At 41.9% G+C, this 16,856-nt stretch overlaps 1 protein-coding gene across 1 annotated transcript in view; it reads right to left on the reverse strand.

Moving 5' to 3' along the window:
* PLEKHM3 (pleckstrin homology domain containing, family M, member 3) overlaps positions 1-16,856 on the reverse strand; it is a 70,532-nt gene that overhangs the window by 35,495 nt on the left and 18,181 nt on the right. Inside the window, exons 3-4 of the mRNA XM_010014856.1 lie at positions 10,217-10,362; positions 4,542-4,735 (exon numbers count right to left, since the gene is read on the reverse strand). Of these exons, the coding sequence (XP_010013158.1) occupies positions 4,542-4,735; positions 10,217-10,362 (340 nt within the window). The remainder of the gene's footprint in view (positions 1-4,541; positions 4,736-10,216; positions 10,363-16,856) is intronic.

Here is a 16,856-nt window from a genome sequence, read left to right on the forward strand (position 1 = left end):
ATTAACTCAGAGCCCTAAGTGCTATGAAACCACATCTTTCTCTTCCTTTCCTGCTCAAACTTTCTTTTTGCAGTCTACTGCTTTCACAAGATGTGCCTTTGTTCTCCTGCTTTGCAATCTACCAGTCTCCAAATGGCCTACCCATTGCAAAGAAAATGGAGAAAACAGTTTCCTTTGACAGTTGGGACATGACTTAATGACCTTCTGTTGTCCTTAGCCTGAAAGATGACATAGCCCCAGCTTCACATACGTGAGGTATTTGGTGGTATAATGATTGTGTAAGATCAATCAGGATTCCTGTGACGTGTTTAGACAGGTTCCCCAATTGCCACACAAATATTTTGAAAGTAATCTACTCCTGTGTCAGAAGTGATATGTCTAAGGCCTCACTGTAGGAAGTGACAGGACTTTATTGTTCAGTATAACTGAATTTGGGCTTGTTTCGCATCATGCTGACAGACTGGCAGGCTCAGTCAGGAGCATAGGTCTGCAGCACCAGAGGTGTACCTTTAACCTCCTGCTGCAACAGCAAGCTCAAATGTGGTTGTCCTGTAAGATGCTAAGTAATGTACCCAGCACTGGAGGTTTGCTAGGGTGAAACTGATGTATTGCTGGTCTGGAGCTGACAGACAAATGGTACTAGACAGAGATGAGTAACAAGAGGGAATTTTTTTCATATAGTTTCTCACTACCATTCAGAAGACTGCAGTGAGCACTTACATACAGGGGAATGTGCTGCAGAACATTTATCTTGTGTCACTGCCATCTGTCTAAAATACCTGGGCTAGCAACACCTGAACTGAAAGTTGAGGTGTACGGTTTGAGTGGAGTGCCCAGAGAAGCTTCAGGGTTGACCTGGGTTAGCCCACCCTGGAGATGGGGGGCTGCCTGAAGACTTCACAAAAAAATCATTCTGACCTGAAGAGCCTTCAACCATGACAAGAACAGAGGAAAAGAGGCTATGGCACATGGACATGCTATTAGTCTGTCTTATGTCTAGAGACAAACGGAAGAAAGCAAAACCAGAATAAAACTTGCATCATTCAGCATGGCTTCACAGAATAACCTACCTCATTATTTAATGGACTTAATTTTTGCTCTTTCTTAGCTATCAAATTTATTGACTCTATCTTGTTTGTCAGTGCCATTCATTCATCATCCCACAATCTGCAGGTGATGGCAGTGGGATCTGTACAACTCCACTTGTACTAATTTCTACATTGGCACAAGGTCTCAGTCTTGTAGTTTCTGCCTGAACAGCATCCATACAAGCAAGGCAACCAAAACAAGCAAGAACTTGTTGAGTAAAGACATTTGAGGCAAATTATGTCTGTTGCAATACTGAGGTGACAGCCACAGCAAACTAGGCATAACAACATCCCTTGTAAAACAGGGAGCTCAGCAACAGGCTCAGAGTCTCAGCTGGCTAATCTCAGAGGAACACTGCTGATACGCAACTAGCGGAGGGCCTTATTTCTCCTCCCAGCCAAGTTCGAGTTCCTTATTTTCCCTTGCAAATGTAAAAAGGGCTTAGAATCCAGTGGAGCAATAGGTGAGAATAAATCATTATAACTGAAGGCCACCACTTTCATTGTGAGCCTTCTAGCTACTTTTAGGATTTCTTCTGCTTTTTTCCCTTCCTTTCTTTCTACATAGTCACTTGCTTCTTCAAAGTTCACAATGTGGTTCAGCCCTGAGTTCTCTAGTAGTTGCCAAGTTTCAAAGTTCCCAAAGTACCTATCTATGCACACCAAGCATTACAAATAACATTTCCACATTTAAGCCAACTGGATCCTGAGCTAACCTAGTTTATAGCCATCTGGAATTCTTCAGAAAAAAGTGACTTGTAAGCACTGTAAAGTTTCGTCTTCCCAGAGGATACCAACAGTTTTCAACTTCATTGCCATCTTCATTTTGTGATCTGCGCTAAAGAGCAAGGTATAGATTTAAAGAAGAAGATAATGCAAATAGTATTAATAGAAAAAACCTTAGAATGATCTGCTTTTCCCTAATAAGGCAGGCTCTATCAGTGTCCCAAAGGCAGCAAGGTGCCAATATAATTAATCAGTCTGTTTTTAGTTCTCCCTAGACAGCAATATTAACAGTTTGTTTCAGTCTGTTTATATGGGTCTGACAGGTCTTCAACATGCTGTGTTCACTTTCTTGTGATTAATAGTCATTCACATGCTAAGGTGAAGACCAAGCAGAAAAAGAATGTTTTTAGAGCTGGACAGATAACTGGATTCTCTCCCCCAGTCTTCCTTTTCTAACTAGGTACTAAATTTAGGAGTGCTGCCTCACCATATTTTTTAAACTCCTCCTTTTCTTGCAACTTGTGCACGTGATGAGCCAAAGGAAAATTTAAATCACCTATTTTCTTTGTTTACTTTTCAGCTGTGCTCTATAAAGCCATCACATTGTCTGCACACTGGGATACTAGATGCAGAAAGCAAAGCCACTGGGACTGTTCTGGGCAAGGAATAGCTCCTTCTGGGAAAACTTCTCTTCCTTTTCATCTCTGCAAACCTCTAAAGGGAGATCTGAGGAACTAGGTAAGCACCAAAACCAGCCCAACAAACCAAGGAGGATCTGAAATCTAAGATATGTTTTATACATTCATTCAGTGGCTTTTATAGCACTTCTAACAAGTCCTACCAAACTGGAGATGCTTCCCTGGTACAAAACCAAACACTTCTTGGATTGTGGTCCTCCTCTCTACCACAGAGAGCTTTAATTGGTGACAGTGTGAAAGAACACTTAGATAAAGGAAGCATTTGGAGTTATTTCCCAGTTCCTCTTTCTGTCATTCTGGGTGTTTCATTTTGATACAAGGAGGTTTTTTCTCTCTCCTCCCCACCCCAAGAAAACATTATGCAGACATTTCTGTGCTAATTTTTGTTCGTTCTCTCTTCTCTCCATTTCCTCAACACAGCTCTCCTTTTGGGAGGTAGGTTTTGGAGCTCCCGCTTTGTCCTGGTTTCTTCATTAACTCTTAATTTCCCGAGATCCCTTCCTTCTTTGAGTCTCCTCCTTCTCTTGGCTTTCCCTCATCTCTTTGTCTCTAACCCATTGATCTCTCTGCTTAGGCCTCTTTTGATCTCTCTTCTTTCACTCTTACCCAAGTCCATTCAGTCTCGTGCCTCCTCCTGTCTATTTTAATCAGGGGATTCTTTTCTTCAGCATTAATCAGAAAGAATAATTTCTTTTCTGCCTTTTTTTTTTTTGAATGCCAGTCTTCACAAATTGTAGTCTCCTTTTACTTCTATTGCAGTTGAAGAGGATGGCATAGGAAAGTTATTATAGTTGAACAGCAAAACATTTCTGCAAGATAATACCATCCTATATCCCTCTCGTAGTTGCTCGAGGTAGTTCATCAAAGCAATGACATAGGTTATGCACCCAATACCAGATCACCTCACTCCTTACCTGGGATAAAGGCACTAGTGCAGCCTCCTCTCCCTCCCAGAGAATTCAGGTTCCCCATCCCTAAAACACCATGCTCAAAATACAATCACTGGTGTCATCTGCTTCCTTGCCTTCTGGCAGCTCATAATTTCAAAGCAGTGGCTTTTCCTATTTGCAGTTTTGTCTTACTTACAAACTTGGGATATACAAATGCTTACAGATGCATTTACCATCAGATCAGCTGCATGTACCTGGTGCTACTCACCTCACAGTATGGCATGGGCAGAGTTATCTCCCCATCTCTTTTGGAGATCCACAATGAAAGTAAGTTTGGTTGGTTGGTTTTTTAAGATCACAACTGTGCCTTGATGGTTTTCAGAAGATTGATCATTTTTAGTTTGTTAGAAAAAATGAAGCAGCAGTTGAATGGACTAAGAGACAGCACTTCAAAAATGAAGTTCATGTTTTATAGAACTAGTGTTCCCACCACAGAAAACTCAATATGAAACACCTTCTACTGTGCTGTGACAATGTGTTTTCCAGTAAACAAAACACTCAGCACAGCCATGTCAGGGATGGAAAAGACAGTGGCTGAGCAAGAGCACAACTGCTCTGGTGTCACACAAATCACATGCTGGGTCATGTGCCGGGGACTACATCTGGCCTCTGCCTTCATGTCAGATCATATCACAAAAGAGGGCAGAAGCACTGGACAGGTGGTTGACTCAGGGCTCTCTCATGCTTTGCCATACTGTGAGGTGTTTCAAAGGTCCCAACAGTGGCTCCCCAATCTGGCACTGCAATACCATGGCAGGGAGCATGAGGTATCACCCCTGACTGAAAACAGTCACCCACAACCAGAAGGACTGAGAAGGAGTAAAAGATACTCACCACAACGTGTGACCCCTGGGCTAACAGTTGTCAAGAACAACTTTTGATATTCAGACCCTATAAAACCATTTTCTTTGGCAATATATAACCCAGCTGCCCAGGGAAGTCAGATACAAGCACTACAGCTTTCTAAACGGGTAACACCTTCAGAACTAGATTGCGAGGGGCAAAAAAAAAAAAATGAAGAAAAGCAACCTGACAAGGAAACGACATCATTGTGCTGTATCTTGTCTTGTGGTTCTTACCTTCTACGCAGGTCTTCAGCCACTGCTGCTCTGCAGCTGAACAAATAGGCTCGGAGAGATTTTAGCTGCTGTCTCAGGCGGACAACAGTTGCCAGAGGTTCAGCGTGCTTGTACAACATGGGATTTTCCTGCTGGATATCGATCAATGGCTCCTCATAAACATATTCCAGGAACTCTTTGGCTTGCTTTGATACCTGAAAAATAAAGCCGTTTAGCTAGGCTTTCCTCCCAATTCTTTAAGCAGATCCTCCCCTCTGTGATCTGCCAGCTATTCTCTGCATCTGAAAACTTACTGTTACCAATTACAAATGAAGACAGAGCTGAGAGATCCAACTGTCTCTGTTTATAGCCAAGTCAAACTTCACGAAGCCCATCAAAGTCAAGTGTGTGAGATAATTGCTTACTTACCCAGCGTACAGTGATATCTGCAGCCATACCTGTTTTCACTGCCAGGTAACACAGCTTACCAGATGGTTTTTTTAAGTCTAAAAACGAATTACCAAGTCTCTTCCCTGTTAAGATTTTCCTGTTTGTTTGCTGTTTTCTTTTTGACAAGAACCAAATGACGAGGTAAGTGCCAAATCCACTCACATTGTACTATTGCAGGGCATAGAACTCCAGTGTAAAGTACTACTCCCCCATTTGTTTCATACTTAGCTGGCAGGGATAAAAAAGAAAATAATCAGAAATATATCTATCAAGTTCTGGTTTTTTACAACACAGACAAATAATGTTGAATTTCACTGGTATTACTCACTCCCAGTATTTCATCTGCAAATTTTTCTTATGCATTTTTCATGATAGTGCTCTGTTCTATCTCCAACTGCAAAGAGCTACTGTAATCTTCATAAATTAATGGGATTTTTGATCCCACTAGAGAAGATACTCCTGTTTCTGAGGCGAGTAGGCCAAATTCCCTCTCATTCCTTATTTCTGTATTTTATCACAGCTGGAAAAGAGAAGATGGGATTATCTGAAATGAGCTGCAAATCACCTGAAACTGTGCTATGGAAATACTATTTGTTCCACAATTCAATTAGTCCTCCCAGACCTTTAAATCAGTGTTTACACTGAGTCAAGGGAGGGATGAATTAGGCTAACAAAAGGAGAAAGGGCACACCATAGACTCTTGAGATTTAGGATGTTATTTCCATTTTGGTGCTGTAGGGTAGGAAGCAGAGAAAAGCAATATACATCCTTATAAATGGCATCACTTCCAAAACCAGCACGAGTTACTAGCTGCAGGAGTCACTAGCTACTTACAGGGAAAGCTAGCCCCAAATGTAACCTTTTCACAGCACGTAATACAAATGTAAGAACTAATGCCGAGGCCAGCTTTCCCACCAATAGCTACACAGATAATCTAGTGTGTAATTTTAAATACAGCAGAGCATAACTCCATAGGTTTCCCAGGCCCCAAAATGGTAGTAAATATCTCACCTATTTGTATTAAACACCCCAGTGATTTCTTTTTTTCTTTTTTTTTCCTGGTAATAATGTGCTTACAAGGAATTGTGCTGTCTGAATGGAAGCACAGGTAACATGCTGTGTAAGGAGCAACACAGGCAACTTGGATTTTGTAGAACAAAACTCTACAAACCCCCAATACGTCAAGTTTTCTAACACTAGCAATGTGATGTTTTATTAGACATGCTAACTGCAGTTCACAAATGAGACTGCAGTTAAACAACCTGCTTTTACAATCATTAAACTCTTTGACTGCAATATCTCAGCAATCCCCTGACAATCACTGTATCTATAGTAAATATTATTCCTCTTCCACCAGTGGGCAAATTAAGCCACATAGGCAGTGATTCCCTAGGGGGCACATGAACGCTTGGTACAGTGAACAGCACCTCCAGCTAGGAGGACCTGGTGCCCAGTGATGGCTTTGTAGTCTCACTTCTTTGCTTTAAACCCCTGCTGAAGTGATGGGCTCCTCATCTACCTGCCCTGCTGCCTCAGGAACCAGAGGGCAATTACTGTCCAAGTACTACACCCATACCTGCGCACACCTGTACCCTGTATGGGGCAACCCTCCTGAGGCTGCAAAGAGTACAGAAAGGAAAAAAAAAACAGCCAGAATTGAGGTCACTTGGGTGACTCTGCAACACTCCGATGACAAAGTCCTGCTGTGTGGCTCTGGTGCTGCATGGTCTGAACGCAGCTTTTGAGGAAAGAGGAGCAAAGCAAACCTTTCTCCTTGCCAATACAATGCACCTGCGGAGTACTGATTGCAGGAAAAGTAGCTTTGCCCAGCAGCACTGTCTGATAGGTAGGAGTCAGTTCACTCTGCATGCCTGACACAGGCACTCAGGTCATGTAAAACATTAACTCACATGGCCAACCATAGCAAAGTTACAAGAAGCTCAAACGCAGTCTTATAATGAGAAGGGTCAGGCAGTCACAATAACTCAGCTTGCTGCCAGCCAGTATTCTAGTGCATCTACTAGCATACTTACAGTCCCCCAATTTAACTGGGCAGACTAGACAACCCTATTACATAAGCCAGAAGGAGTGAGAAGATGGAAAATGCAACAAGCCTTAAATGTCATACAAGGATGGATGCTGACATTTCCAGACCTTTCTTTTCTAGCGGCTGCAAACCCACAGTTCAGAATTCAATTTACCAGCAGTCAGCCTCCCTTGAAGCCTTCCGGCTCAGTGAGTTCACTTCCTGCTGTGTCTGTCCAGCATTTTGCTGGAAGCCACCTAACCAAGCTGCAATACCTACTGTTTTTTGTGTGCAAACAAGGAAAACAGTTGGCCTGAGTAAAAGGAAGAAAGGATGCTGACAAGATCGCCTCTTTTCCCTTCACAAAAACACGTGTAAAAGACAAATATGAAAACAGTAGGGGACAGGGAAAAAAGTGAACCTGGGGACTGAACTGCTACTTTTGTTAGGACAGGAAAAACATGCCTAACTGCCAAATCCTTTCAAAGAGCTTTTATCACAGTCAAGGGGCTTGTTCTTCTCTTACCCATGGGATTTCAGGTGTTAAGTCCCAGGTATGGGAAGACACAACTCTACAGATTTCTACCACTTTTGTTTTTTCATGATCTGTCTTGCCAAAAGCAGCAATAACCTCTCCATTTCCAGAATTTACTTAATTGATGCAACAGTTTAGCTGCTGCTGAGATGTCTGGGAGTCCATGAAACATAAAAGAGAAACATGCCCAATTACTGTATCATTATAAAAGCTTATGTCCTAGAGAACCTATTGGCACCTGCTTTGCCAGAGAAGGATAGGACAGACCCCAGAAACCCCTGCAGAGGCAGGGAAAAGCTGGCAGTGGGATGGAGTGCTGGTTTTCTAACCCTTCATCACTTCGCTTCCATTGGAGGGACTGAGAGGCACCTTTCAGACTGTGTGAAGCACGGAAGCTTTTGAAGACTGAAACCCTGTTTCAGTTCTGTCCATCAAGGGTGCTATGTGCTTATTTCCTGAAGAACCAACCTGGCCTATGCCATGAGTCCAGCCAGAAGCAAGTCACCCACGATAAAAGCTCCACATTCAAGCATTGCTGTGCTACCTGTGAAGGGCAAGGCTGTGCACTTAGGAGAAGCTCTCTTGTTTAGCTTCACTTGGTTGGTTGCTGCACAGCTTTGTGTGGGCACACTGGCCAGTTATGAGGTGAAATGCTGACAAATGAAGGGATCTTCCTTTAAAAGTGAGCACAAATAAAATGATTAGTACCTAGATCACCTCAAGGAAGTGGGACATGTATCCGTCTGTGCCAAATCAGCACATTTAATTAACACATTACTAAGGAATCATGCAGTTTCTTTGTAACTCTTAAGTGCAGCAGCCAGTGCTAAGTGGCCTTTTAGAACATACAGAAGAAACAAACATCAGGCCTTACCTCTGAATGGAGGAGAGGCGGATGTAAAAGTGCAGGCAATATGTGCTCTACCTCAGAAAAGCATTGCTTCATTCCATGGAGGTATAGGAGGGACACAAACGAAACCACATGTATACAGAATTGAACAGAAAGGGGAAAAACCTGAAGATTTCACAAAAGTAAGTGGAACAACATGCTGTTTTAATGCTGTACATGGAGTTGGGGAGATCCAAACAGTGATCTCAGCTCAGTTGTCACACTGACACTCTGGCACATGATGTCCTCTTCACCTTCCCTCCCTGCCTTAGTTCCTGCTAGTGTGGCTGGGGATGCTGTAGTGTTTTCCTACCTTAGGGATGATGTTCCTTTCTTAAATGCACCTCTCTGAGCACTTTGGCACAGAGACTGATAAAGTATCTGCACAGAATTTGCTTGTACTCCCAAGCCACCTCATAGCTGTTCTGCCCATCTATAAAAGGTGCAAATTGATAACTTCTCACCATTACAGTAGATTAAGTTTTCAGTGAATGCTTAATCTTAAAAGTCCCATTTCCTTTTGTGCCTCAGCTGCCTACACCAAGACCACAAGAAATGGAGCATAAAGCATAGTTCTTACCCTGCAGGTTTAGAAAACAAAACAGCTTATTTTCTTCACAGTATTACTGACAGCTCGATAGGAGGTCTTTGCCTTACCATCCACCTGCTCTGTATCAGGGCTACCTGTATAACTGTGGGCTAGCAAGTTTGGTCCTTTGTAAAAGCATCCAAAGAAAGAACTCTTAAATATTTTATTCCTAGTTTCTAGGAAAGGGAAGGAGTTTTGTCCCCACACGTAGGAGCTTTGTAACTCTGAAGAATCTTGCATTTCATGGTGGAAGACTATAATTTTCCTGATGGCAGGCTCTGGCTACCTTTTAATAATCTCCCTTTCTGACAAATTTTCTTCTTCAAGAGAGCTGCTTTTCCTCTAATAGGGCATTTACTGGTTATTTTTTTCCTTTTCAAATAGCCCGTAATAATAATAATATTTGCAGACATAAAACATCAAACAGCCTCTCCCAACAGTGGCTGCTAGGTCTGAAGCTCTAGCATGGTGTGGATTCCTTATGAGTTTGTTATTGTTCCAGCATATGCTCCCCGAGATGGCAAAACAACACTGCTACTGTGTTTGCTGGTGTAATGCTTTGAGGCATGCAATCAGTTTGCCCCTATCTAGCAACCAGCCACCAAGGCAGTAGCAAATAGAAGATTACAGAAGTTTCAGAAAAGCTGCTTGTGCGGCAAGTGAACACCTGTAGAATTTTCTCTTTATGTTGCTTTTGCCTGTCTGGTCCAAACAAGTGCTATAGCAATGTCCTTCTAGTGCCCTTGAAATGTTTATGCCACAAGACAGGACATACTGGGCCATGTAAACACTGTGTTTGGGTATGCCAGTTTCTTGTAGGCATTTCCACAATTCAGCACCCACCACTGAGCAGTGCCATTCTATAGTCGCTTGTGCTCATGAAACAGGTACTCCTTGATGGCCCAATAAGTGCAGAGATTAGGGCTAAAAGAGCCTGTCTCTTGAACAACCAGATTAGCAGTGATGGAAAAGATGCCACCAAGAAAGAGAAGCATGGCTGCTCCTTTGGAGAAATGCCTTAGTCTCAGCTAAGGCAGCTCTGATGAAAACATCTGTCTTGTTGAGTGTGGCTCATACTGGCAAAAGGGACAAAGACAACAGTATTAGCAGTTAATGCCTGCAACTTTTAATCTGTTGCAATGTCTGTGTTTCTATGTGAAGAGCAATTCGGTTCACTTGCTAGCAAACCAACCTGCAGGGAGATTACCTTGTATTTGGAAGTGTCCCAGTTATGAACAAGCCGTGCAGGGATGAGGAAGGTGTCATCCACATGGCAGGTGCTGCAGTAATACCATCCACTGTAGCTGCACACCTTGGCTTTCCCATTGGACAAGCCTATAGAGCGCTGACAGCCTGGAGAAGAGAGAGGAAGTAAAAGTCTGGGTTTGCACACCATGCCAGAGTACACACTCAGGATGCAGTAAGATAAGAAATTAGTCCCCTGAGACCCTTTTTAAATTTTATTTATTTTACCAATGAGCCATTTCTCATTCCCTAAAAACCAGAAGAATAAATACAATAAAAATAATAAAAAAACCTATTGCTGAACAAGCATATGCTAACACAGATAACCTGGGCATCTATGGCAAAGAGTTCAGAGAACAGTGAAAGGATAATTAGCACTTCTTAAGAAACAAAGGCAGAAAACCAGCTTTGACATACTGGGCATTTAACAGCCATGGCCATCTGAAAACCATGACCTGAAGCTTATATAGAGAACACCAGACTGCAGAATTACTGCGTGCTTGCTCCAGACAGCTCCCATTTTCCCCACAACAGAATGGGCCAGCACTGGCTGCCTGGAGGAGCACAAGCCAGCTCTTGCTGACAGCCAGAAGGGATGCTGACTTGGCAGGTAGGATTCAGCCACAGAATTAGCATAGCCAAGTCAAACCATAGTCAGGCCACGAATAACTCTGAGCAGCAGTCACATTGGGAATGAGTAGCCCTTGACTAGCAGTAGTGACACAGCTCAGTTTCTGGCAGTTTTTGGGTTTTTTCCTTACAATTGGATTACCTTGTATCTTACAAGGTCTGAAGTCTGCCTGATGATACTTTTTTCACAGCTGGATCCCTTGCCTCTTCCCCTGCCCTCTTATGTAGAGCCCCTGGAGTAAAACAATGTATTCAAAAGCTGCTGCTTTAGTTGGAAAGAACAATGCAGAGCTCTTCTTCACCTAACCACAAAACCACATAGGAACTCAATGTATTTGACACCTCCGTCTTTCTCTCAGCTGTGACTAAAATGAGCCAACAGGTTCAAATAATATTAGAGTGAAGGGTTGAAGACAGACAGCACAGTCACATTAAACAACCTGCTCAGGAAGCGAGGCTAAAAATGTTTGGATAAGATACAATGAGATGTCTGTTGTTGTTATTAACACCTCTTTAACACAGTACACACGATGGTATTTCTCTTTTCCCTCAAATATTAGTGTCCCCGTATGACATTTACAGCTACAGACACAATTAGCACCAGAGACTCATTCCAGCACGTGCTGTATGCTCAGAAGGTCTCTGCTGGAACTGGTTAGCAATACTGATTAGCAGAGACCTTGTGCACCACTTTTATGGCAGAAGTATTGTTAGACAGAGTTTTTCATAGAGTCAACTGGCTGACTGCTCTTGTCCATGTAACTGAATTTGTTTAGTTATGTAACTTCTCCCACTGAAGGCGTCCTTTTTTTTTGCCAGGAATAGTTATCCTTATTTGAGGAGAGACTGCAGATCAACTACTGTAGGTATAAATCGAACTCCTCCTTCTCCCCACTAGCTGATGGTACTGTGTCCCCTCTGCTCTAATCAAATTAGAATAACCTGACCAACACAATTAGTTCACTTCCTCCTCTTCCACACTCCAGAGGCAATGATTCTCTGCAATACACACTATCAAGTGAATCAGTGTGAGACATGCCCTGTCTCTCTCCCTTTTAAAGTGAGGATATGCAGTTTCTTGAAAAAGGAAAATATCTAAACTAGTCAGTTGATGAAAGAGATACTTACATACCTCTTTTACCATTCATAAGATCAGAGCATAAGTATAAACATTTATCTCAAGTGGTGTAACATACATAATGCAAAAACGTGATCTCAGCTAATCATCAAACAGAAAACCCAAACATCATGACTGTAAACTATTATCTTTGTAGAAATATTTTTTGTATAGCAAATATCAGCAGTACTTTTTGCAAAGCAGTATTTTTAGGGCAGAAAGACCACAGGTATGCCTTTCATAAGGGTAAAGTCAATTCAATTAATTCAGCAGCATGTTACAAAAAATATCACTTATGACTTAGCTTGGGATTAGAATTTAGGAGTCAACAACTTCCTATCTCCCTCAGTGCAAAGCAGGCATTTTCCCCATCTTTCCTTTCCTGTTTTTCTTTTTTTTTTTTTTTTTAAAAAGCATTTTTTTGACAAGTCAGTTAAAATTTCCATGCAGTCCTGCTCCACTATGCTGTTATGGATGAAGTCAGGCACACTGGGTAGTAAGCTTATCAGTGCTCTGTTGTACATACAGAACTATTCTTTCAATATTTAAAATGCATTCACACATAAATGTGACAGTTTTGAACAGCTTATGTTTTTGAAAGCACAAGAGAGGGAAGTCTTGCCCCTCTGTAAAGAAAACAGAGAAGTATGCCCAATCGTCTCCTCATGGAGCAAGATGAAGAAAACTATGACAGAGAGCACTCCCTTTTCCCAAGCAAAATGGGAACAAGCCCTCAGAGAGGATGACTGTATTAGCAATACCTCAGTACAGCACATTCTTCTGCGCCAGCTTTGCTTAAAGAAGTGAAGGGTCTGAATCTTACCACTCAGTAGTTGTCTCTGAATTTCCTATCACTGAAAAGCACTGAAGTATCCATCTTTATACCTTAACTGGCTCCAACTTCAGCTTTCATTACATACAGCCACCTCCCCACATTGGATAAAACAGAAACTGCTAAATGACATGCAGTATTTTTCTAGATCAATGTGTCTGGACCAGTTGATGAAGTATTAGTAGTAAAGCCATGTCTGAATGAGACTGAAGTGTCCTAACACAGTGTCACTGAAATCTTTGTAAACTAGCCCCACTAGCCAACATTTACTCATGTTGAAATGAGGATGGGACAGCACACACTGATTTCACCTGACTGCTACTGTGCACTGTCCACTGCACAGGCTAGTGTGATATTTTGTAGTTGACAGTCTGTCTTAATGCCCTCACTCCTATCTGATAGACTGAAGGCAAAAATAACATAAACTCTGATTTGAATAGCCATCATCTTAAACTAAAATATTTGCAATTGAGAAGTGATGATTTTGAGGCCTAATTTCTTGCAGCCTCCTAGAGCCAGAAACTCGTTCCAGTCCATGGAGTTTACTTGGGAGAGAAATGCCAAAGCACAGAAGTGCTGGGGGGGCTTCCCCCCTCCTCACTATGTCCAGCCCATAAGAACTGAAGGTCTCCAGAGTGAAGAGGGTCTCAGCAAGCAATCTTGGATGCCCTTCCTTTCAGGAAGGGTGGTTTTATGAAGAGGAGAAAGCAGAAGTTCCTACCCAAGAAGTGTGCATTGATTTCTCCCTTATTCCAGCTCTTCTCTGAGCCCACATTAGTTTCCTTGTTCCTCAGAAACACATATTTACAGAGTATTTCTCATTCCTCTTCATATCCTCGAGTAAATCATGTTCTACAGAGCTACACAACAGTTGTAAGGTTGGGGTATTTCAGATGAGAATGTGGCACTGGCACCTACTTTATATTTTCCCTTACCTTACAAGCTTTGCTGTCTGAAAATCACCATCTTTTCCATTCCCATCTGTTGTGATTCATAATGATGGCTATTTCTACAATCCTTTCAAATCAAGTTATCAAAGCACTGATTTTCTTTGATGTTATGCAGTTCAAAGTGATGTAGTGTGACAAACATATTCCTGTGGCATAGACCACTTATGCTACTTTGTTTTTTTAAGATGGGAAAAAAAAGAGCATGAGTGAGGTAGAAAGAAGAGGAGGAAGGACTAGGAAGGACTAGCTTGTGGCTTAATGCCCTTGGAAATCCTGCACCTGGACGTTCAGGTACATAAAGTTGCCATCATGTTTACCAGAAGCAAAGCTAGTACTGATTCCTGGCTTTAAACTCTTGAGCACCCCCTCCCAGCAAGATAGTAGGACGTAGCTGACCACCTCAGAGATCGGTAACACGATTCAACAAATAGTCTAAACCAAACCAGGTCATGGGACCATTTAATGTTTGCAGAGAAAACACTTGCCTATAGCTAGAGAAAGCACCTTCCACATGATGGGGGAAAAAAGTGGCACAACTTTGACCAAGCCTCTCTCACCTACTCCTAATGCCTACACAGAATATTATCCAGGTAACATCCATGCAAAGGTCTGGCAAACCCTGAGCCTACAGCAAGGAAAATACTGTGATATTTACTAGTATCCCAAGTCATCCCTACCTAAAGGATATTACAGAGCAAGCTACAGAGGGAAGAAATGTAGCTGCAGGTACACTGTTAGCAAAGTGAGAGAAGGAGTAATCCAAAACCTTTAATCACAGAAAATATAACAAAACAGCCTTGGAATCAAGCAAAGAAAATAGGGCTTAGAAAAATAGCAGCAAGTGCTGCTGGGCACAGATGAATGTGTCTCAACAAGTCTGTGAGCAGAGCAGCAGTATCAACATCAAGAGGCTCATTTCCGAGCGCTAAGACTTTGGGAAGAAAGTAGTACAGGAAGATGAGGTTAAAAAGTTATAACGAGTCTCTCTTCTTGACTTAAGGTGGTGGTGAGGATAGTACAAAGGAGAAATCCAAGACACTTGAATACAATTCCTCTCCTGCAAAGTATGGAAAACCCCATTTCTGCCATTTTCAGGGTGCTCCATACTCTTATGGTCAAGGAAGACACACACAAATATCCTTTTTATCCAGATACCATTTTCTTTAATCTTTTAGCAAGAAAAGATTGGAGTAGCTTTACGGTGAAACAGAGAGACCAAACTAGAATTAAGTACACAAATGCTTGCCTTATTCAATGAAGTTCCTTGCTCAGTATCAGGAAAAAGCAACTCCCTCATGATTGTGTACCATAATTAAATCTGTGACAGATTAGCTTACAAGCTAATTCATTTAGAAACAACATACAATATGAAGAAAAGAAAATGACCCACAGACTTCAAAAGGCTTTCAGCTTGATGAAGCCATAAAGCAGACTAAGCAGAAGGAGCACAGCAACAAATTTTCAGAGTGATAGATCACACGTACAACATTGCTCTAGCTGCTCAGCACAAACAGAGAGAAGGTGAGAATTACTTCAGTTGCTGGCCTTGTGTTTCTGTGCATCTATTGCAATTCACTCCACCATGGGAAAAATCCAGCTCACAAGGAAGACTAATAATCCAGCTCAGTTCTCCTTCATGCCTACCCAGGTTTGAATTTGCATTAGTTTGTCCTTTTCCCAGCATTACTTTTTTTTTTTTCCCCAAAGCAATTCTCTTTCTGAAGAAATAATAAAAACCTCACACACCTCTAAGCAAAGCCTGACACTTTACTCACCTTGCCTACTTTTATTTGTGAGCATCTTACAGCCTTTAAAAAAAAACCAAATCAACAAAATCTTAACCCATTAATGGCATAACATTTTCCCTGTTGAAGCCATGTGAGTTTGACCCTATCCAGTTATAATTATCCAAGCAACATGTAAATCCCACGTTATTTATGTCAACAAAGTACAAGTCCCACTTTAATTATAATCTAGATTAGCTTCTCCAGAAACAAAGAAGGGTTCACTAGCCCCCAACACTCAGACTCTTATTTTTTTAGGGGTTTTTTAATAGACTCCAAAGGACAGATAAACTGTTCTGAGTCAATGGAAACCTTGACTATTAGCTGGAGCTCAAGACTAAGCCCTAAATTAACAGTTTTCACATCTTGTTAGTGCCATTTGAAAATATGATGCATAGCTCTGTCTTTATTGTCTTGCAAGCTCAGCTTCCTGGCTACAGGCTCTAGCCTGGACTGGGGAGACAGGCCACTCCAGAGAGTGACCCACCTCATCCTACTAGCAATGTCCCACCGGCACACTGCCACAGAGCATCCCACCAAGGCAGGTGAGATGAATCATCCCCATGGCACCCAGGGCTGTCTCCCAGTCAGTGAAGACTGGATTACCATAGACATCTGATATGTAGCCTGCCTGGGGTAGATGAAGTAAACAACACCCTTTTGTCAGTCATGTCAAACACACAGAACTGTGGCCCTCACTGAGAAGATGAACAATCAAGAAAAATAAAAATCACTGCTGGAAACAAGCCAGGTGATAGCACGTACATATCATATGCAACATTCTGTGTGGCACTATTACACTTATCTCTTGTAGAAGATCGCATACAAGCATGCTGCAGGTTACACAGCTAAATTCTGCCTTCCCAGTAAAACTAATAGTAGTTAAGCCTGCAAATGTAACACTGAAAAAATATAAATGTCAAAGCATAAGCTTGCACTTCGCATATACAAGTCAAGGGCAATATTTCATCAATAAATCAGGACCAAAAAATACCAGCTGTGTGTCAAATGGCTGCAACAAAACTATACTTTTGGAAACTAGCTTTTCATTTGCTTGGAATTTCCCACTTGAATTTCACCCGATTGTACATTCTTTCACTTTTAGTGTCAAATGCTGAGAAAGGCTGAGATGTCATTTTCCCAAGAGAACTTGCTCCGAGGGAATTAAAAACAGCTATGAAGACATGCATCACACACAGTTATAGTGCATCCTTTCAACTCCTTTCTCCTGATTCCCAGGACAACAGCACTGAGAAAGAATACCATACACCTCAAGCTAATTTGCTACT

This window comes from Nestor notabilis, unplaced genomic scaffold (genome assembly GCF_000696875.1).
Source record: "Nestor notabilis isolate BGI_N333 unplaced genomic scaffold, ASM69687v1 scaffold21055, whole genome shotgun sequence".
Classification (NCBI taxonomy): domain Eukaryota; kingdom Metazoa; phylum Chordata; class Aves; order Psittaciformes; family Psittacidae; genus Nestor; species Nestor notabilis.